The sequence below is a fragment of the Theropithecus gelada genome, chromosome 14, assembly GCF_003255815.1.
Source record: "Theropithecus gelada isolate Dixy chromosome 14, Tgel_1.0, whole genome shotgun sequence".
NCBI classification, from domain to species: Eukaryota; Metazoa; Chordata; class Mammalia; order Primates; family Cercopithecidae; genus Theropithecus; species Theropithecus gelada.
The window spans coordinates 16,179,509-16,200,947 of NC_037682.1; the positions used below are offsets into that span (position 1 = coordinate 16,179,509).

General features: G+C 51.0%; 3 protein-coding genes and 1 non-coding gene across 4 annotated transcripts in view; 3 read left to right on the forward strand and 1 right to left on the reverse strand.

Annotated features, from left to right (window-relative positions):
- Positions 1 to 8,554, reverse strand: part of P2RX3 (purinergic receptor P2X 3) — a 34,362-nt gene extending 25,808 nt beyond the window's left edge. The window contains exons 1-2 of the mRNA XM_025357428.1: positions 8,236 to 8,554; positions 85 to 220 (exon numbers count right to left, since the gene is read on the reverse strand). Coding sequence (XP_025213213.1) covers positions 85 to 220; positions 8,236 to 8,354 — 255 coding nt within the window. The 5' untranslated portion in view covers positions 8,355 to 8,554. The remainder of the gene's footprint in view (positions 1 to 84; positions 221 to 8,235) is intronic.
- Positions 8,555 to 10,000: 1,446 nt separating this feature from the next.
- On the forward strand, positions 10,001 to 11,314 carry LOC112605844. The gene is made up of 2 exons (XM_025355778.1): positions 10,001 to 10,105; positions 10,521 to 11,314. Exons 1-2 carry the CDS (start codon positions 10,001 to 10,003, stop codon positions 11,211 to 11,213), a joined length of 798 nt encoding a protein of 265 aa, XP_025211563.1. The 3' UTR covers positions 11,214 to 11,314.
- On the forward strand, positions 10,573 to 20,742 carry LOC112605758 (FACT complex subunit SSRP1). The gene is made up of 17 exons (XM_025355605.1): positions 10,573 to 10,712; positions 11,198 to 11,370; positions 11,785 to 11,970; positions 13,216 to 13,321; positions 13,617 to 13,807; positions 13,912 to 14,142; positions 14,277 to 14,380; positions 14,483 to 14,611; positions 14,874 to 15,095; positions 15,823 to 15,895; positions 16,321 to 16,459; positions 16,613 to 16,658; positions 18,274 to 18,403; positions 18,832 to 19,002; positions 19,202 to 19,290; positions 19,839 to 20,025; positions 20,252 to 20,742. Exons 2-17 carry the CDS (start codon positions 11,317 to 11,319, stop codon positions 20,321 to 20,323), a joined length of 2,130 nt encoding a protein of 709 aa, XP_025211390.1. The 5' UTR covers positions 10,573 to 10,712; positions 11,198 to 11,316; the 3' UTR covers positions 20,324 to 20,742.
- Positions 17,741 to 17,843, forward strand: LOC112607512. Its single transcript, XR_003115850.1, has one exon. It is a non-coding gene; the product is annotated as a small nucleolar RNA U13 (small nucleolar RNA).
- Positions 20,743 to 21,439: the final 697 nt, after the last annotated feature.

The following is a 21,439-nucleotide window of genomic DNA, read 5'->3' on the forward strand; positions in this document are numbered from 1 at the left end:
ACTGGCGCTCTCTGCTCTGCTTTCTCCCCTCCAACCTGCCCAGCGCCTGGGCATCCGCATGCCTCTCTGGGTAGGGGACCATACCTGAGGTGGCGTCACATAATCAGACACATCCATGACTCTGTTGGCGTAGAGTCCGAAGCCCTTCACCTTGGTTACCACCGAGGACTCAATGGCTGTGTCCCGTACCTGATATGCCTTCTCGTGCAAGAAAACCCACCTGGGTAGCAGGAGAGCAGAAATGGAGAGAAAGAGAGGAGTCCACAGACCCAGCAGACAGAAACTGGGGGAGGTCACCTTCCTGCCAACACTCGGCCATGCCTGGCAGGGTGTGCGGATGGTTCCTTCTGGAGGCGTGAGACCTAGGGTGAGCCCTTGGTTGACTTAGAATAGCGTTTCTCCACCTTTGGTCCCATTACCGCCCCTCAGGTGCCTTTCTAGACATTTCCCCCACAGTGGTCCCCCCTCCATGAAACTTTCATGTCACAGATATCTGTTTATGTACTGTATGCAAATTTGTGCTTTATGCATAAAAAGAGTGAGAACCAATTTTCACCTCCTTGGGGGCCATATGGCCCCATTGAGAATGCATGGCTCAAAGTCATTCCATGCTGCTGATGGGGGCCACTTCTCTGGCAGGTACCCAGGAGACAGGAGGACAGAGGATCCCGGGCCTCTGCTCCCGTGAGTTCCAGCCTTGGCCCAAGGCTGTACCCTAAGTGCCCAACACAAAGTAGCTCAGTAAACAAATCAATGAAGGTCCTTGGGAGCTGGGTGCTTGGAAGAATCCATCTGCCCAGATGTCAGATGAGAACGGAGAAGGAAGCAGGGGCAGCGGCTGAGCTTTCACCTGGCAGATAAAGGAGTTGGGTAGAAGGTGGGAGGCTGGGGGAGGAGGGAGGAGAGACGCTTCTGATCTTATTCCTTGGATTGTGCTGCCACCAAGTGGTCATTTACCTGTACTGGCTCCTTCCTGCAGCTTTAAGTCATTATGGGACCATGTGGATGAGGCCTTCCCTTCTTCCTTCCCTACCTTCCTTCTCAGACTTTCCCCGCCTTCAGCAAGTAGGGCTTGCAGATACTTGCTGTCAACTCGTGCCTCTGCTTTCCTATAAAGTGCCTGCCTTTCCATTTGAAATCGCCAATCACAGCCCTCAAGGCTCAAGTCCCCGCTCAGCCTCACTTAATCCCACACTTCCAGCCTTTGGCAAGATTGCGTTTGTTCCTGATGGCACACTGGGAGGTAGATGCTGCCACCGTCCCCATTTGACAGATGAGAAAACCTCATCAAATACATGTAATCCCAGCACTTTGGGAGGCCGAGACGGGCGGATCACGAGGTCAGGAGGTCGAGACCATCCTGGCTAACACAGTGAAACCCCGTCTCTACTAAAAAAAAAAAAAAAAAAAAAAGAAAATGCTATGCAACCCTCCTCCCTCCCTGAGAAACATACAATGTAGACAAACAAATACGTCTGTTACATTTTGTTAACCTCACTGTCTCCCAATCTTATTTGACCACAGAAGCCAGTCTTGGAGGAATATTGGTGACCTCTCGTGCAACTGAGGAGCACACTTTTGGAAATGCTGGGTCAGGGCATTTTCTGCATCTAACCAGGGTGGCATGAGGTTGGAAAACCACACCAGATGAAGGTGAGTGGAAGGAAGTTGAGACTGTGTAGCCCAGAGAAGACAAAGCTGTAGGAGTTAGAGGTTGGGAAGCTGCAGAGGCAGGAGCTGGGCTGACCTGAGGATTCTATAAGGAGGTAGGTGAAGACTTCAATCCCAGAACCAGCTGCTGCAGGAAGTCACCCCATGTGTGCCACACATCTGGGAAGACTCCAGGACAGCGTGACGCTCACCTGGCAGGTGTGCTGAGAGGAGGCCCCTTCCTCAGGTGGAGGTTGGACTGAATGATCTCTGGGGTCACCTACTGTTGGAACATGCAAAGAGCAGCAGCTCCCAGAGCGTACCGGGGGTCCCAGTCACTTGTAGTTTGGACACCACAATCCTATTTACTGCAAACACCAGCGGGTATTTGCAAGTGGCTCTTTGTTCAGTTTTCAGTGACAGGGTTTGGTATTATCTCCATCATAGGGCTTCCTTTGCTCACTTGAATCTTTTTTTTTCTTTTTATTCTAATTTAAGTTTAAATTTTTGATAAATAAATACTATTTATTATTATTATTTGAGTCAGAGTGTCACTCTATTACCCAGGCACTGGCGCGATCTTGGCTCACTGCAACCTCTGCCTCCCGGGCTCAAGCGATTCTCATGCCTCAGCCTCCTGAGTAGCTGGGACTACAGGCATGCACCACCATGCCTGGCTAACTTTTTTGTGTTTAGTAGAGATGGGGTTTTTCCATGTTGGCCAGGCTGGTCTCAAACTCCTGGCCTCAAGTGATCTGCCTGCCTTAGCCTCCCAAAGTGCTGGGATTACATGCGTGATCTACCACGCCCAGCCCTATTTATTATTGATAATAATTGTATGTATTCACGGGGCACAGTGTGAGTGTTTTGATACGCCTGTACCTTGTGGAATGATTATGTCATGCTAGTGATCATATCTACTACCTCACATAGTTATCATTTTTTTGGTAGTATTACTGGCTTGAATTCTGAATGATTTCTTGAGCGGGAGAAAAAGGGTGTAGTCACAGCACCAGCAAATGGCTTCAAACGCGTTACCTGTTTTCCTATTGCTGCTTTATAGCAGGCAGGCGGCATCCTGATTAACGCACCACTTAGAGTGACTTGCGTGCTTGTAAAATGATCTCATGAACACCGCCTTCGATGGGGCTTTGTGGTGCTGCTTTATCTCCCAGCACTTTTCTTTTCTTCTTTTTTTGGAAGGGGAGGGGTTTCATTCAGATTTCACAAGGAAGTAAGCCTCACGTAGAAATCCCATCTGCCAAATTACGTACTAGCAGAAGAGAAGGGAGCCTCCCTGTCACAGGAAACCCAAATGTGCATTATTAGCTCACGGCCTGGGGCCCTGCAGAGTGAAGGGAGGGAGGTCTGGGGCCCAGGCTCTCTGCTTCCAGCTAAGATGGCTGCTGGCCGCAGCTGGACATTCGCAGAGTGCAAACTGTGGTCTAAACACACCCTTCTGGAACCGAGCCTCAACGTGCCTAGCCACAGAATAGACACATTTCTCCGTGTCAACCTCAGGAAATGGTTTTCTGAGGCCCCTGCCCTGCATCCTTAAAGTCCAGGAACATTTGGAGATGCAGAGTTCAGATTACGATTATATAACCAGTGCGGCACTCGCACTGGATCTTTCACTATGTTCTTACTGAGACAGCTTTGTTATTAACTCCATGTCATGAATGAGGAAACTGAGGCTCAGAGGGGGTGCTAAGTTGACCAGGATTACACAGCTGGTATGTCGGCTCTAACCAGACAACCTGCTCTAGACCACTCACAGCCCCTTCACTCAAAGGTCTCTAGCTGTGTCCCAGCTCAAGGCCAGGCCATGCTGGCCCCCTGAACCGGACCCTGTGCTTTTCCTACCAGCTCCTGCTCCATCACCAGTGAAAGCATCTCCTGGCTTAGGAAAGTCTCAGGAGGAAAGGGCTGAGGACTCCAAGGAACAATCAACCAATCTCCTACCTCCTCCTCCTCCTCCTCCAAGGCTCCTTCTTGTGCCCGGTGGGGCGGAGAGGCCGCATTAGAATTCTCTCTTTGACTTAAATAACAAGTGGAAGAATTTCAATGGCCTCGTGGGGCCTGAGGATGTCGTCAAGGCGGCTAGAAAGAAGGGGATGCTTCATTTCCAGAACAGAGGGGCTGAGTCTGTCTCTGGAGGCCAGGGCTCAGGAGCTAGGGCAGGCCTGAGCCTTCAATTCTTGGCATTTACTCTGCTGCTCTGACTATTTTCTTCTCGCATTCATGGTTTATTATTTATAGAGCGGAAGGCGTGTGGCAGCTCCTTGGCAGGTGGGATGTGCAGGAGAGAGGCCAGAGCCGCGCCCCAGCACCCTCCCATCCGCCCCCAGGGAGTCAAGGAGGAGGCTGAGGAGTGGGTGTGAAGAGTGCACGCTTGTGTGTGTGGGAGGAGGAGAGGGGTCTCTTAGGAAGGTGTGAGCTGGGCAGAGGGAAAGGGGGAGGGGTGATGGGGGGGGGTCTTTGTGAAGTAGTCACAGTTGCCATCTATTACTGAGTCACCATCTCTGCAAGGCACTTGACATATGTTACCTCCCTTCCCTATAACTCCCAGGGAGGAGGTATTCCTAAATCCATTTTCCAGATATGGGGACTGAGACTTAGAGACGTAAAGTCACTCTTAGGAGGCCCTCTCCTAGTTGGTGTCAGAGCCAGGCTTCTAACCAAGTGCTCTAAATTCCATATTGGGGGAGAGGGCAGGCAGGAATGAGAGTCACTCCTCTCTCTGGACCAGGATGACTGGTCCAGATGGGGCATCCGGCCAGGCATGATGGCTTATGCTGTAATCCCTGCACTTCGGGAGGCCGAGGCACGTAGATCACTTGAGGTCAGGAGTTAGAGATCAGCCTGGCCAATATGGTGAAACCCCATCTCTACTAAAAATACAAAAAAATCGAGCATCATGGCACACGCCTGTAATCCCAGCTACTGGGGAGGCTAAGGCAGGAGAATCGCTTGAACCCAGGAGGTGGAGGTTGCAGTGAGCCGAGATCGCACCACTGCACTCCGGCCTGAGGGACAGAGCAAAGCTCTGTCTCAAAACAAAACAAAACAAAACAACAACAACAACAACAACAACAAAAAACAAGATGGGGCAGCCCAACAGCTCTTCCCACCATAACAGCTCTTCCCACCATATCTGTCACTTAATTGTGCTGACAAGGTACCTCACAGTGCTACCTTGGGCTGAGAGGATGGAGTGGAGAGCTGAGAAGGCGGGATTCCAGACCCTTCTCTTTAAACCAGAGCAGCTCCTTGCTTTAAGTATTGAACTCCCACCTAAGATCCCACATAAGAATATTAGAATATCCCACATAAGAATATTATGAACCACAGCATGCGGCCATACAGATGGTGAGTTTGTGAACTGGGCCTTGTATGGGGGAGGAACAGAGCAGGCAGGGCAGGGCTGTGATGGGGCCAGAGGCTCCAGCGGCCACCAATGACCCTTCAGCGCAATGGGGCATCAAAGGCCTGGGAAGTCCAAGGCCCCGGAAATCAACCTCAGGCCAAGCACAGGTTATTGCTTCCAGGGACTCAGATCCCAGGGATTTCTTTCAGCTTCTCAGGTCCCCACAAGATCCAGAACGGGGATGGGCTCTCGGGAAGTCCCACTCCACAGAGGTGAGTGGGGATTACCACCTGGGCCCAGGAAAGATGTGAGAAACCTCAGGTAAGTCCAGGCCTTTCTGTATGCCCTGGAGTGGGTAAAGGAAAACAGTGGTGAAATGGAGTCAACCACAGACAAGCAGCTGAGGCCAGAGGCGGGGGTGAGAGCGTATGTAAGATGACCAGGTGGTGTGTTTCTAAGAAGTTCTCAGAGAAATGATGGGCTCATGTGAGGCAAAGTCGAGGTTGCCGACCTGGTTGGGATGATGGGGAAGAGATTGAAGTATCAGTGATTAACACTATAGCCTTTAAAATCCCTTCAAATTCAGTTGGGTCCAAGCCACTGTCACCTCTCTCCATAAACCGCCTCTTAGTAGGTTTTCCTGCACCCGCTCCAACTCCCTCCACTTCCAGGCGCATCAGCCCCGGTGCTCTTCCCAACTCAGATCTCATTGCGTCTGTCTCTCTCTCTCAAACTCACGTGCGTGTGCACACAAAAGTGCCCACAGACACATGGGTTAAAATGCTTCCGTGGCTTCTGTTTATTCATCTCCTGTAAAAACAAAAGCTCTCTAAGGGTGTCTGAGGTCCGGCCTCTGTGTGTGTTCCCATCCACCGTACACGACCCTCACCCACCTCTGCTCCCTCGGCTCCAGCCACAACAACCTTCCTTTCTTTCCCCTGTTTGCCAGGCTCCTTCCCTTTGCAGAGGTGGGTTCCTCTGCCCTGAACTCTCTTCCTCCCCTCTTTCACCTGGGGTGCTCCTACTCATCCTTCGGGTCTTGGCTAAAACGTTACATCTCCAGAAAACCTTCCCTTACTCCCTGACCAGGCCAAACACCTTCACAGAAGCGGCTCTCCTATAACTGTTCACCTCCAAGCCACAGTTGACATTTCACATTTGCGGACGTCATCAGATGAATGCCCATCTCTTGCCTTCCACTGTAAGCCCCACGAGGGCAAGGACCCTGTCTTCTTTTGCCCACCATTCCGTCTCAGTCCACAGTGCGTGGCATGCAGAGATGCTGGTACATTTTTGCTAAATTAACGACGGTGGACTCATGAAGTCACAACATGCGTGGGTTCACATACACGGAGATGGGACTCAGGTCAAGGGACTGGGCTGCAGGGGGCGCTGATGTAACTGGAAGGCAGTGTCTCGTGGGGAGCTGTCAGGCTGGGAGATGGATGGGGTTGGAAATTAAGATGCCAAAGAGCTTCACATACTCGCTCCAGCAGGCTGGGCTCCAGCCCTGAGACCTGGAGGATTCGATCTGATCATGATGAGAGAGAGACAAGGGCAGTGGGGGCTGAGAGGGCTGGTCGAGGAGCCCACTCTCTATCCCCCATCAATCTCTGCCTGGAACCAATGGAGCCAGGCCAGACGGGGAATGTGCTGAGCCAGCTTTTGCACTCACCTGGGCCAACATACCATCTTGTGGCTATAAACAACCACAGCATTGAATATACACGTGAACACAGAACATTTAAGAACCAACTTTGAGCCAAGCTCTGGAGATGCAGACAGCGAACATTTGCAAACCTCGTATCTCACAAAACCTCAACATTGGAAGGGAACTTTATGGCCATTTAATGCTATTCCAAAGCTGGAATCCCTATTCTAAAATCTCCCAAAGGAGCACTGGATGGTGCAGCCTTTTTACAATACCTGCCCACTGAAGCCTACCAGCACTTGCCCAGCACACAGAGCAAAAAATCACCTAAAAAGTCACATCTAGCCACCTTTCCCTCCACACCCTCACATAAACTTCAACTTTTCAGGCAAGCAGGCTTGCATGAAGCTTCAGCCCACAGTCACACAGGATTCTCCTTTGACCCGCTTGAACTAACTCCTAACAGTCAGTGGCTTGCTGCCTCGAATGCACAGACCCATTGTCTCAAAGAACAGCATAAGATTGGAGACCCACACCCCAGGAAAGAAAACCTTCGAGGTTTCTGCCTGTATTTCCTGGTGCCCACCAGTGCGTGGAAATGACCACAAGAAGGATAGGACCTGCATTCTCCCCCAGCCATTGTCTGCTCCACAGCCCTTTGTGTATGCGTGCACGCGCGCCTGTGTGTGTGTGTGTGTGTGTGTGTGTGTGTGTGTAGGTGTGTGCTTCCAGGCGGTGGGGGCTGAGAGGGGATGCTTGCACCTTCCTGGCTCTTAAGCAACTGCTAGGATGGGTTACATGGCACAGGGTCAGGGAGAGGTGGGGAACTTAGGCTTTTTGACAAAGGGGAGCATTTCTGGATTCCTGGAGAGGAAGCTGCACTGTGTTCAGAAAAGCTCCTTTTCTCCTTGGCCACTCTTCCCTTGGGCCTGTGTTTGCTTCCTCATCAAGGGGCAGTTCCCTCCTTGTCCTCCCTTTCAAGAGCACAGCGCTTCTCCCTTGCCCTTCTCTCTCTCACCATCTCACCCATCCACGCCAGAAGGAAATTCCTCACTCTGAAATGGGCCCAGTTCTCTCTTTCCCTCCCGGCCACCAACTTGACCAACCTGCCACCACCCCCTTGTCTCAGTACCTTCCCTTCCCTATTTCTGTGCTGTCTTGTCTTTTTGAGACCCCGAAGAGTTGACTGAGGGGAATTTGAAGATGTGGGAGGGGGTCTGCCTGTTCTCTGGTTGGAGAGATGAGAGCAGGGAGGGTGGAGATGGAGCTCCTGAGCCCTCCCTCGGTGGAGGGCAGTGCCAGGGCAGGGACCCTACTCCTCCGAGTGTGTGTCTTGAAACCACTCTCAACCCTGGAGGATGAACTGGGAAAAGAATTCATCTAGGTGAATTCAGGTCCTAGGTGGGGGTGGCAGAGGCCAGTCTTTAGGACTCGGCTCCACAGAAGAAAGTGTTTCCCCGGGAGGGGAGGAGCTCAGGAAGCTGGACACAGGTTTCTGAGGCAGGAGGGTGAAGATGGGACGCCAGGCAGCCCACCCCGCCAGGGACCTGAAGGGCCACAGACTCACCCCACAAAGTAGGAGATGATCAGAAGCTGAACTACTCGGTTGATGATCCCGATGGTCCAGCTCTTCACAACCACCGATTTGGTGGTCTCATAGGTGAAGAAGTCGGATATGCAGTTCATACTGAGAGAGTGCTCGGGGACACTCAGAAGGGGGCCCAGTGGTGGCCTCAGGAGAGGGAGGTCCTACAGGACAGGGAGACAGGATCACGACCTGGAGGGGGCAGCTTAGAGGGGTCGGAGGAATGGGGAGCCTGTCCCTTTAAGCCAGGCAACCCTAGTCAGGTTCTTTCTTCTCTTGATACTCTGGCTTCCAAGAGACCAGGGCGGGGGACCCCCTTTTTGTTCGTCTCCACCCCACTCCCCTGTGATGTCACAGCAGGGGTGGGGTCTCCAATCCTGGGCTCCTGATTGCCTGGGATGTAGCTGGCTGGAGCCCTCTGGGACTAATGTTTTATCTGCACTCTGTCTACTGTTTCTGTTCTGTTCTCCTCTGCAGCATCCTCATCCCAGCTCACCAGCTGCTCACGCTCTCCCTAAAGCCCTTTGCAATTTCCCGTCCCCTAGTCACCTAACAGCCTGCCTGAACTGAAGACCCCCTTCATTCCTGAGTGCCAGCCACATTCCACCCAGTTCTGCAGCCGTCCCCTCCTTTCCTGAATTGCCCCCAGTGGCATGGGTCAGGGGGAGAGGGTCTCTTGAAAGTTTTTCTGGGTCTTCTGGGGTGTGATGAGTAAAGACTCACATATTTCTAACTCCAGTTGGTAATGAGTTTCACTCTACCTGTAGCATAGCAGTTAGCACTTCTTTTTTTTTCAGTTTATTTATCAAAATCATTTGTTAGATTATGTTTTCCCGAAAGGTTGGGGCTGGGTCTTTCTTTCTTCCTTCCTTCCTTCTCTTTCTTTTCTTCCTTCCTTCCATTTTTTTTTTCTTTTTCTTTTTCTTTTTTTGGCAGAGACTCGCTCTGTTGCCCAGACTGGAGTGCGGTGGCACGATCTCAGCTCACTGCGACCTCTGTCTCCTGGGTTCAAGCAATTCTTGTGCCTCAGCCTCCCAAGTAGCTGGGATTATAGGCACCCCCCACCATGCCTGGCTAATTTTTGTATTTTTAATAGAGACGGGGCTTCCACGTTGGCCAGGCTGGTCTTGAACTCCTGACCTCAAGTGATCTGCCTACCTCGGCCTCCCCAAGTGCTGGGATTACAGGTGTGAGCCACTGTGCCCAGCCAGGGATGTTTTCATCTTGTTCAATTCCTCAAATCCGAGAAGTGTGCTAAATTAGTAATAGGCCCTCAATATCTATTTATTAAACCCAGTTGAATTTATATTGCTAGATAATGCTGGAATAGCCACTACTCAGAGGTTAAAGCTATGAATTCAGGGGAGAAGGGTGCATTCCTGTTGTCTCTTACCTCAGGATTGAGTTAGCAAGCTGGTGTACTGATTGTCAGGGAAATCTTGAGTTTACATATTCTGTACTAATGTCTTCATGTAGGACACATATCATCAATCATTCTGAACATACAGTCACTGTGATTATGACAGAAGATAACTGGACTGGTGGTGGTAAGGAGGTCTGTGTCCTAGCCTTGTTGCCAACGCACTGAGACCCTGGGCAACTCACTCCCCTTTGGGTCTCAGTATTCCCATCAGTAAAAAGAGGTTGGGGTAGAAAAACTAAAATATATTTTCCAGGTCTGGTCTCTGATGTTGCAAAAATGCACTCTGGGACTATATGAGGGAGAGCTGGCTTCCGCAACCCCAGGATGATGTGGTTTCAAATCAGTTCTGGCTCCAAAGTGAATCTGATACCAGGACTTGAACTGGATACGGCCATTTGCCAGCCTCTTGGGGGGGACCTATACATTTCGGTTAGGGATGTGAAAATTTTGGGTGTAGACAGCGAACTTGACAGGTCAGCCAGAAAGCAGTGCACCCACGGTGACACCAATACCCAGTGCGAGAGGTCGTTTCTTCCCACAACTGTTCAAATACTTTTCTTCGTGTTCCATCGACTCCTTTCCATGACACAGAAACTATTTTGCAGAGAAACGGGCACGCATCATTTCAACACACACCCCCACCCCATTCCTGTACTATCTGATACAATAAAACGACACAATTTCTCTTCAGTATCTAGTCTCCACTGAAGAAGTGTCTGTAGTTTCTAAAGAGCCCTACACAAATATTCTAGGCAGATTCCACCCGGCTGAGAGAGACTTCACGGCAACCACTCTTCCCTCAGGTCCTCCAGAGTCACTGACGCTCTATGCGACTGTCTCGCAGGCGGGCCGGGCTCGCGTCTCTCTAGCCAGCTCGTCGTCTCTGTGGCCTGTGCACAGCTTCCGGTGGCGGGACGCGGGGCCGCGCACGCGGGAAAAGCTTCCCCGGTGTCCCCCCCCATCCCCTGCCCCCCCGCGTCCCCCCAGCGCGCCCACCTCCTGCGCCGGGGCCCTCACGAGGCTGCAGCCTGAGGAGGTAGGTGGTGGTCGTCCCCCGGTCCCAGGAAGGCAGGGGCGCCCCTCCCCCAAGGGACGCTCGACATGGACCATTCCGCGTTCGAAACCGCGGGGAGCGGGCGAATCCATCCTGTGGGGCGGGGGTGAACCGGCGGCCCGCGGGGTGGTGGGAGCGCTGCGAGGGAAACCCTGCACTCTGAGCTGGATTGGGGCGCGTGCGAGGTGCGGGCTCCGGGCTGACCCTGGGGTTCCGCTACTCGTTGCCATGGCTCCCGCCAGAGCGGCTAGAGCGGGCGTCGGGTTGGGTGTCAGCGGTATTCCAGGCCCGGTTCTCCACCTGGGCTTAGGCCTGGACCCTCGAGCGCTGCAGCGTCCGTCTGTAGGTTTCCAGGCAGAGGAAATCCTGAGACATCCCAGGCGCAGTTGGGAGTTGCTGCTGTGCTCCATCCGTGAGCACAGCGAGGTGCTGTCTTTCATGCTTATCTGTCTTCCTCTTGAATTTAGATTCCCAACCTGCTGAGCATCCGCCCACCCACTCAGGAGTTGGGGCCCAGCCCCCAGTTTATTCGGTTTCCCTTGTGCAGCCTGGGGCTCTGCCCAGGCCACCACAGGCAGGGGTCGACATGGCAGAGACACTGGAGTTCAACGACATCTATCAGGAGGTGAAAGGCTCCATGGTGAGAATGGCTTGGGCAGTTGATACAAGTAGAGAGAAGGAAGGAGGGTAGAGTTTTTGTCCATTAACGAGAACTTGCTTTGGTAATGTTATTTTGGAAAAAGAGGACTCAGTATAACGTGTACCTAGTGTCTCCCCCAACACGAGGCAATACTGAGAGATAGTCTCAGAGTTATAGGGACCGTATATGCTCTTCAGTTCCCAATTCCTGTTTTACAAATGAGGAAACTGAGAATCTGTTAAGGATTCTAAATACCAGAGCCTGGTTTGGAATCTAGACTCCTTGCACCTCAGCTGTTGCTCCTGCATTGACAATCTGGCCAGCCCACTCGCAGCTGGAAAGTGTGTTGGGTAGAACTGTACCCAGGACATGCTGTGTACTGTCCCCATGCATCTGGGCCTGCTTTTCTTACAGAATGATGGTCGACTGAGGTTGAGCCGCCAGGGCATCATCTTCAAGAACAGCAAGACGGGGAAAGTGGACAACATCCAGGCTGGAGAGTTAACAGAAGGCATCTGGCGCCGTGTTGCTCTGGGCCATGGACTTAAACTGCTTACAAAGAATGGCCATGTCTACAAGTATGATGGCTTCCGAGAATCGGTGAGCTGTCCCATAGCTATAAACCCCCTTTTTACTGCATCATCTTGTTTTAATCTTCTAGAGACTCGAGGTTCCTTCCTCATGTAACCCTGTGATTGCTAGTTTGGGCTCCTTAGAGCAGGACTGTGAAGCCATGAGGCAATCAGTGTTCGGCTTTGAGTGTTGACGTCTTGTGAATTTCTGTGTGCCTTGACTCCAGAAGATTTTCTTCTGTCTTGATTTAGATACTAGTTTCTACCTGTGACTTTTATCAAGGTTCAGGATCTTAGCTTGATGTCTTTTTGTGTTTTTTTTTTTTTTTTTTTTTTGAGACAGGGCCTCGCTCTGTCACCTAGGCTGGAGTGCAGTGGTGCAATCTCGGCTCACTGCAGCCTCTGCCTCCTGGGTTCAAGTAATCCTTCCACCTCAGCCTCCTGAATATCTGGTACCACAGGCACATGCCACCATGCCCAGCTGATTTTTCATAATTTTTGGTGGAAACGGGGTTTCGCCACGTTACCCAGTCTGGTCTTGAGCTCTCAGACTCAAGGGATCGCCCACCTTGGCCTCCCAAAGCGTTGAGATTACAGGCATGAGCCTTTGCGCCTGGCTAGCTTCATGTCTTAAAGTGTGGGTTTTGTTTTCCATTTTGAACTGCTTGAGTTAAAGGCTTTATTTGATTTTAATTTCCACTTTCATTAAAGTAATACCTATACAAAGTTTATAAAATCAGATGGCCCATAACCAGGAATGTCAGATCCAGTGGCTAGAAGCAACCTCTCTAAACCATCTTTTAAACAATGTTAGAGCTGGGTTGCTAAGTCAGCATGAGTTTCTTTTTTTTTTTTTTTTTTTTTTTTTGTGACGGAGTCTTGCTCTGTCGCCCAGGCTCGAGTGCAGTGGCGCAATCTCGGCTCACTGCAAGCTCTGCCTCCTGGGTTCACGCCATTCTCCTGCCTCAGCCTCCAGAGTAGCTGGGACTACAGGCGCCCACCACCTCGCCCGGCTAATTTTTTGTATTTTTAATAGAGACGGGGTTTCACCGTGTTAACCAGGATGGTCTCAATCTCCTGACCTCGTGATCCACCCGCCTCGGCCTCCCAAAGTGCTGGGATTACAGGCTTGAGCCACCGCGCCCGGCAGCATGAGTTTCTTATAAAGCCTATTTGGGACAGTTTCTCAGAAATAGATAATCCCAGGACATTCAAGTCGGTGTTAAGGCCACCAGGGTTTACTGGGATTGCGTTTTCTTCCCTCCACCCACAGGAGTTTGAGAAACTCTCTGATTTCTTCAAAACTCACTATCGCCTTGAGCTAATGGAGAAGGACCTTTGTGTGAAGGGCTGGAACTGGGGGACAGTGAAATTTGGTGGTGAGTCCTGGGGAAGACTGAGGTTTGGGGAGGAAGATAGGGTGAAGGGCTTCAGCCTTTTACTTGTTTTGCTCTTTTCCTTCTGCCACTGTCTCTGGTTTCCTATCTGTTTGCATGTTCATCGTGTGTTTATTGAGTACCTACAGTATACTGGGCACTGTGCCTGGGGTTGGGGTTACAGTGTAAAGAGACTAACCCCAGTATCCTGTCTCTGTGGAACTCAAGTTTGGTGGGAATGTTGCTTATGCAGACTTAAGGGGAGGAGCTTGTGGCTTGACAAGCCCTTTCCTCACAGGGCAGCTGCTTTCCTTTGACATTGGTGACCAGCCAGTCTTTGAGATACCCCTCAGCAATGTGTCCCAGTGCACCACTGGCAAGAATGAGGTGACACTGGAATTCCACCAAAACGATGACGCAGAGGTGTCTCTCATGGAGGTCCGCTTTTATGTTCCTCCCACCCAGGAGGATGGTGTGGACCCTGTTGAGGTGAGGCGTCCCCTGGTTGCCTTGGCAGCAGATGGTGCTGAGCAGGCATTGGCTGGCCTGGGAGCAGGGCCTGCTGCTTGGTTACCAATGTGTGCTTTTTGCAGGCCTTTGCCCAGAATGTGTTGTCGAAGGCGGATGTAATCCAGGCCACGGGAGATGCCATCTGCATCTTCCGGGAGCTGCAGTGTCTGACTCCTCGAGGTCGTTACGACATTCGGATCTACCCCACCTTTCTGCACCTGCATGGCAAGACCTTTGACTACAAGATCCCCTACACCACAGTACTGCGTCTGTTTTTGTTACCCCACAAGGACCAGCGACAGATGTTCTTTGTGGTAAGCCGAAACCCCTATGGCCGGATAATCGTGGTTTTTGCGTGTTAAGTAGACGGACCTCACTGGTGTGCAGAATTCTATGTTAGTGAATCGCAAGTTGTTGTAGAGTATCAATTGGTGCTCTTCCTTACTAGATCAGCCTGGACCCCCCAATCAAGCAAGGCCAAACTCGCTACCACTTCCTGATCCTCCTCTTCTCCAAGGACGAGGACATTTCGTTGACTCTGAATATGAACGAGTGAGTGTCTCCCTGGACTCGTTTCCTGCCACTGTCCAGGCCGGAGACAGGTGTGCCATTAGAAGGCAGTAGTGTTGTGACCTCACCTTGCTGTCTTTGTAGGGAAGAAGTGGAGAAGCGCTTCGAGGGTCGTCTCACCAAGAACATGTCAGGATCCCTCTATGAGATGGTCAGCCGGGTCATGAAAGCGCTGGTGAACCGCAAGATCACAGTGCCAGGCAACTTCCAAGGGTGAGAGTGTGGGCCTGGGATCCTGCCCTGCCTGGGTATGGGAAATGCTGTGTCTCCTTGGTAAACCCCTCCTGAGATAGGATTGCAGCCTGTTACAGGTCTGGATGGGACCTTGTGTCACAATAGGTGTCAGCGCCTCTGTCAGAACAGCTCAGTAAGGTTTACTTAGTCGAGGACATGAGCACACATGTCGCTGCTGCTAGATGTGCCCTTTGCCTCTGCTGAGGTTGGCACTAACCAGGCTCCCTGCACCCTCTGTCAGGCACTCAGGGGCCCAGTGCATTACCTGTTCCTACAAGGCGAGCTCAGGACTGCTCTACCCGCTGGAGCGGGGCTTCATCTACGTCCACAAGCCACCTGTACACATCCGCTTCGACGAGATCTCCTTTGTCAACTTTGCTCGTGGTACCACTACGACTCGTTCCTTTGACTTTGAAATTGAGACCAAGCAGGGCACTCAGTATACCTTCAGCAGCATTGAGAGGTGAGAACCTCCACCCGTCACTTTCTGGGCATCCTGGTCCTGAGCCAGCTTTGTCCAGGAAGCCCGGCATGGCCTGCGGCACTCTCCAACCCTAGAGCAGAATTTTTCTTCTGCTACATCAGGATTTGGTCATTTTCCCTGGAGTGCTCAGACTTTAGAAACCTCTCCATTGCTTTCTTTCTGGTCATTTAAAAAAAACAACAAAAAACTTTTTCTGTATTCTGAAAGCTATGTCTTCACTACTGACCTTTTTACTCCTCCACTCCCCACAATGGAATTGCTATCTCTTTCTTTCCTGGAATGAGTTTTGTGCCTGAGAACATAGCAGCTAATGCTTATTTGGTGCTCACTGTGAGCTAAACGTTTTATAAGCATTTTCACGTGTAATCCTCATATCAACCTTGTGAAGTATGAAGACAGATGACCACACCCCCTGCCCCACACTTACTCCGCCCTGAGCTTATTTGGTAAACAGATGTGCACCCCTCCCTGCCTTTTCTTTCCCAGAGCTCTTCACAGCCATGCAGGTTCCTCTTTCAGGACTAATGTCAGGCTCTGGCTCTGCCTTACTGCTGTCCTCTGGAGGTCTCTAAGCTGTTGGGTTGGGTAGCATGGTCAGGAACTCCAGGCTCCACAGTCTACCCCAGCTCATGTAATCAGAACGTTGTTTAGTCCGCCCCTGTGTCGGCACTACCTCTCTGGTAACATGGTGCATGTCCCCTCACAGGGAGGAGTATGGGAAACTGTTTGATTTTGTCAACGCGAAAAAACTCAACATCAAAAACCGAGGATTGAAAGAGGTACTTCTGTGTGGGGAGCATGAGACCCTCTCCTGGTCTTTCTGTAGGGGAGAAAGGGGTGGAGATTTTTTCCGGCTTCTTTTTCACTCTTTCTTCTCTTCTTACCCTTATAGAAAAAAGAGGTGCGTGTGACCCTTTCCCCCTCCTGGTGCAGGTTTCCTCTGCATGACCTTAGACCAGTCTATGCAGCCCCTCAGGAGCCCCCAGTGGGGCTGGGAGAGGGAGGGGCTTGGGGCTTGGACTAACCCAGTTGGCAGGAAGTACTTGGGCGTAGGCCCTGCACGTTGGCTGTGTGTGGACAATCCAGCCCCAGGTCTTCTGGGCGCTGCTGCTCTGACTTGACAGGCATGGGGGTGTGCTTTTGAGTGTGCAGGGATTCTGGCTCGAGGGTGAGTTGGCCCCACTGTGAACTCTTCCCTGGCTAGGGCATGAACCCAAGCTACGACGAATATGCCGACTCTGATGAGGACCAGCATGATGCCTACTTGGAGAGGATGAAGGAAGAAGGCAAGATCCGGGAGGAGAATGCCAATGACAGCAGCGATGACTCGGGAGAAGAAACCGGTGGGTTAGCCTCCGTGCTGAGCACGAGGATGGTCAGATGTTCCTTGCTGTGGCCCGGGCTGGACTCACCCTTGGGCCAGAGCTGGGTGCCTGGGTGAGGGGGTGGGGATTTCCACTGGGGCAGAAGCTGATGCGTCCTGTGCCCTTTTTCAGATGAGTCATTCAACCCAGGTGAAGAGGAGGAAGATGTGGCAGAGGAGTGAGTTTTGGTGGTACCTTGTGGGGATAAGATGGTGACCCATAAGCTTAAAGGACCAGAAGATTTCTGGACATTTCTCATGTCCCAGCATTAGCTACTGACCCGGAATGGGAGAGTGACCTCCAATGAGGTGATACACAAAATGTTTTGGAAATTGTCAAGGGCTTCGTAAGTGCAAGGCACATTTTGAAGTCAGAAAAGTATAGTGGGGTCTATGGCCATACCACCCTGAATATGCCAGTCGGGGCTGGTTCGTAGTTGGATGAGGAGAGAATGGGAATGAGAGCTGGTGCTTGTCACTTATTTCCTGGAGGTTGTCGAGTCAGTCATTGAATCTCAATTTCCTCATCGGTAGAAATGCAGTAGTACCGACTTTTTATTAGCAGTGTCAGAAATGTGACTCACTCTCACTTTAAAAGGAAATATATAAAAGGGAATTTCATAAGTTCATGTTACTGCAGAGTCTGGGGATTTAATTGACTTCAGACACTACTGGATTCAGGCACTCAAATCTATTTCTTCTGATTTCCGTAATTCAAAATAGGTTTGCCCCATGGAGTGCCCAGTGACTCTCAGAAGCTCAGGGCAGGCTTAATCCTACTGGTTTAAAACAACACCAGAAGCGCTTCTTTTGGTGAACAGCATAGTGAACACAGTGGTTACCTGCCCCTTCCTAGCCTGAGTTGTTAGGATGGGCCAGGGTCTGATGGGCCAGAAATAGGCCAAGTGCCCACCCTTAGAGCCTGTGGTTGGGGTGAGCCCTTCCTGAGTGGGGGCAAGGTGGTTCCCAACAGAAAATTGGGACTCTGCTCTTTTAATCCAGAAGGATTGCAAAAGAATGTCAGGCAGCAAAAAAACAACCAACAGGAGTCCCCTAGTTCAGCCTGCCACACGTGTATGAAGGCGTATGAAAGCTTCATGAGCAAATACTTGTGAAAGTGCCTTGAAAACTGTCCAGCAGCATGCAGGTCTAAGGTAGTTCCATTTTTTGAGGAGTTTCACATATATCAGATAAGACTGTCAATTACAGGGGTGGGTACTGTAACTGATTATCTTTTCATCAGAAAAGACTGTAGGGGCCGATCCTTTTGTAGTTCATAAACATGATGGTTGGGTGTTACGTGCGTGTGTGCAGCGTGCCACCCTCCAGCTTTGTTATGATGTTGACACATTACCCATCTGACACGAAAAAAAAAAAAGACAAAAAAGACTATAGGGTAGATTAAGGTGATTACTCCGAAGGAAGTGGTGAAGTGGATTTGGGCCATGTTCCAGGCATGAATGAGGCAGTGTTTCTGCCCGTGGTGTCCTGGGAATGGACTAGGACCTGGTTTGGCCATGCCCAGGGAGATCAGCTGAAGCTCATTGATTGATTTTCATTCATTAATTCTGATCAAGTAACCCATTGCTGTGGCTGGGTCTGGAGAGGGCATGGCTGAAGCCACCTCAGTGAATGGGAGGAAGCAGTGTTGGGGATTGGCGGTGGATCCTGTCCTCTGGTCTTCCTCCCTTGACCCTTTTGGGTGGGTATCTTTGGATTTGTTTTCCTCCTGCCTTGAGGCCATGGGGTCCTGTCTTCCCTCCTCAAGTCTAAGCCTGGCTTGCTCTCTGGCAGGTTTGACAGCAATGCCTCTGCCAGCTCCTCCAGTAATGAGGGTGACAGTGACCGGGATGAGAAGAAGCGGAAACAGCTCAAAAAGGCCAAGATGGCCAAGGACCGCAAGAGCCGCAAGAAGCCTGTGGAGGTGCAGACTGTAGATGGGAGGGGCTGTGTGTGGTGCAGTGGGCGGGGGTGGGGGAGGGTGGGAGGCATTCTCTTTACCTTCTCCTGTCCACCACCAGTAGGACCTGTTCATTGGTCTTCCTTGGGGCTGTTTTTTATAGCCAGTGATTATAGCCTTGAGGGGTATCTTCTTGGAAATTGTTCTCACTAGCCCTGAGATTAATAAGCTTCTGGAAGGTCTGAATTAGGAGATGGGCTTCTGTCCTGGTAAGCTAGGCACTGAATTGCAGAGGGGAAGGAGATACTATCCTTGCCCTTAGGGAGCGTGCGTCTCGCCTGATGCTATTTAGTCCTCTACTTTTTCTCCAAGTTAAGTGATATAAATAATTTATTTGGGAAAATGTATGGGTTCTATGGGAAATAGCTGAAGGCGTTTGGGTTCTTATGCAGGTGAAGAAGGGCAAAGACCCCAATGCCCCCAAGAGGCCCATGTCTGCGTACATGCTGTGGCTCAATGCCAGCCGAGAGAAGATCAAGTCAGACCATCCTGGCATCAGCATCACAGATCTTTCCAAGAAGGCAGGCGAGATCTGGAAGGGAATGTCCAAAGAGAAGAAAGAGGTGAGTAGCAGCAGAGGAGGGGTGATGCCTCTCATGGGCTGGTGAGAGGTGCTCTCTTGGCATGGTGAGTCCGATAACTGATAGGGGAGCAGTATGAGCCATTGGTGGGACTTTCTGTATCGATTTTGCCTGCATCAGGGGAGAGGGGAGACAGGAGAGGTCTTATTCTTCACTGTTTTTTTCTGTGTGTGTGAGACAGGAGTGGGATCGCAAGGCTGAGGATGCCAGGAGGGAATATGAAAAAGCCATGAAAGAATATGAAGGGGGCCGAGGCGAGTCTTCTAAGAGGTGAGTGTCGAGAACGTGGCCCAGTCACTGATTTTTGTGGCAGGTTTTTTTTTGTTTGTTTTTTGTTTTTTATACAGGCCGAAGTTGAGCATTGGAAAGTTAAAGACAGCAGATATGCTTCTGACTGCAGTAGGGTAGTGCTTCTCAAACCTGGGTAGGCCGTTGCCCAAGTATGGGTGATACGATAGGGCATTCAAGTCACTGGGGAAATATGGCCCATTTTCGTGGACTATTTTATTTGAAGGTATGGGGGAACGGAAAAACTATTATGGAGTGTAGTGCACAATTCACATGAACTCTAAAAGATACAGCAAGAAATGTCAAGTAGGTTTTGCATATGGGGCTGCTTTAGCCTATGCCCTCTGATTCTTACGGTGTACTCATGATACTCTCCCTTGGTGCCCTTCAGGCTGACATGGCTATTTATGTTCAGAGTGAAATGGGCTGTGTGGCTGGGATTGAGAAAGGCCTTGTTAAAGCTGGGAGAGGTTTGGTCATGGTGATAGGGGACCTGAAGGCCTAGCTCCTCTTCCCTCTTGCCAATACAGGGACAAGTCAAAGAAGAAGAAGAAAGTAAAGGTAAAGATGGAAAAGAAATCCACGCCGTCTAGGGGCTCATCATCCAAGTCATCCTCAAGGCAGCTAAGCGAGAGCTTCAAGAGCAAAGAGTTTGTGTCTAGTGATGAGAGCTCTTCGGGAGAGAACAAGAGCAAAAAGAAGAGGAGGAGGAGCGAGGTGCGGCAGGAATGTGGGGGCTGTGGGCTGGGCAGCGTGAGGGGCATGTGTGTCTGTGTGGGGTTGGTCTGTAAGAGTAATAGAGTTGGAGTGGATGGTGGAATTCTGAGGTTCTGAAGGTGGGTGCTGTAGTTGGGAGGCGGTAGGAAATTGCAGGCCCTTCACTGAAGACTGGGTAGGGCACCCAGGACTCCACCTTTTCCCTGAAGACACCTTTGGTTTTCAGGACTCTGAAGAAGAAGAACTAGCCAGTACTCCCCCCAGCTCAGAAGACTCAGCGTCAGGATCCGATGAGTAGAAATGGAGGAAGGTTCTCTTTGCGCTTGCCTTCTCACACCCCCAGACTCCCCACATTTTGGTACCAGTTTCTCCTCATGAAATGTAGTCCCTGGATTCTGTGCCATCTGAACATGCTCTCCTGCTGGTGTGTATGTCACTAGGGCCGTGGGGAGACTTCTTAACTCTGCTGCTTCCCAAGGATGGCTGTTTATAATTTGGGGAGAGATAGGGTGGGAGGCAGGGCAATGCAGGATCAAAATCCTAATCTTACTTTCCCGACCTTAATTAAGGATGTAGCTGCTGCTGGTCCTGTTCAAGTTGCTGGAGCAGGGGTCATGTGAGGCCAGGCCTGTAGCTCCTACCTGGGGCCTATTTCTACTTTTATTTTGTATTTCTGGTCTGTGAAAATGATTTAATAAAGGGAACTGACTTTGGAAACCATGTCTTTATGCTTTCTTTGTAGCCCTGGTTTGTTGCTCCTACTTTTATTGGTGGTGTTTACTGCCCTGGTCAGACTAGGTAGAGCCTGGCCAGCCGGGAAGCAAGTCTCGAGGCACATCCTGTTCTGTTCCCGGCTGGAGAAGCATTGGTTTTCACCCGCCTCTGCCCGGATGGGCCACCTGAGAATCTAGAAATGAGAGCTGATCTGATTAGGAAGTCTCTCCCGGTTACACTCCATTAGCCAACCAAGCTAGGGGGAGGCAGCTCTTGGCCACATCCTTACCTATGAGTCAAGGGTCTTCCAAGGCTTTAGATAATGAAATCAGGATTGACTGTCCTTCCCGCAGCCCGGGGAGTGGAAACGTGAGCCTGGAGAGTCGGGGAGGATGAGCGTGTGTGTAGGGTGGTGGTGGTTGCAGCCTGGTGGGGGGTGCAAGAAAAGTACGGAGTATATGTGAAGCTTTTGTTCTTACGGGAAGAAGGGGGGGATACAAACTTCAGTGTAGGGAGGAACCCATGTCTGAGAAGGGACCTGAAAGGAGATAAAGGTCACTACCGAGGAAAGCAGAGCTGCCAGACTTCCTCACCGTGGCTCTAAATCTGAATTGACACAGGAGGGGTGGCCACGTTGCTCGCGTTCTCAGCACTCAGGTGGCTGTACCAGGAAGCCGCTCCAGTCCGCCGGCGGATACCT

Bases quoted from the DNA above. Each gene is read 5' to 3' on its own strand.
- LOC112605844 (XM_025355778.1), top strand. From the start codon at position 10,001: ATGATGTGGTTTCAAATCAGTTCTGGCTCCAAAGTGAATCTGATACCA. The intron at 10,106-10,520 runs GTTAGGGATGTG...ACTGTCTCGCAG, and splicing joins GGGGGGACCTATACATTTCG to GCGGGCCGGGCTCGCGTCTC.
- LOC112605758 (XM_025355605.1), top strand. From the start codon at position 11,317: ATGGCAGAGACACTGGAGTTCAACGACATCTATCAGGAGGTGAAAGGC. The intron at 13,322-13,616 runs GTGAGTCCTGGG...CTTTCCTCACAG, and splicing joins GGGGACAGTGAAATTTGGTG to GGCAGCTGCTTTCCTTTGAC. The intron at 14,381-14,482 runs GTGAGTGTCTCC...CTGTCTTTGTAG, and splicing joins TTGACTCTGAATATGAACGA to GGAAGAAGTGGAGAAGCGCT.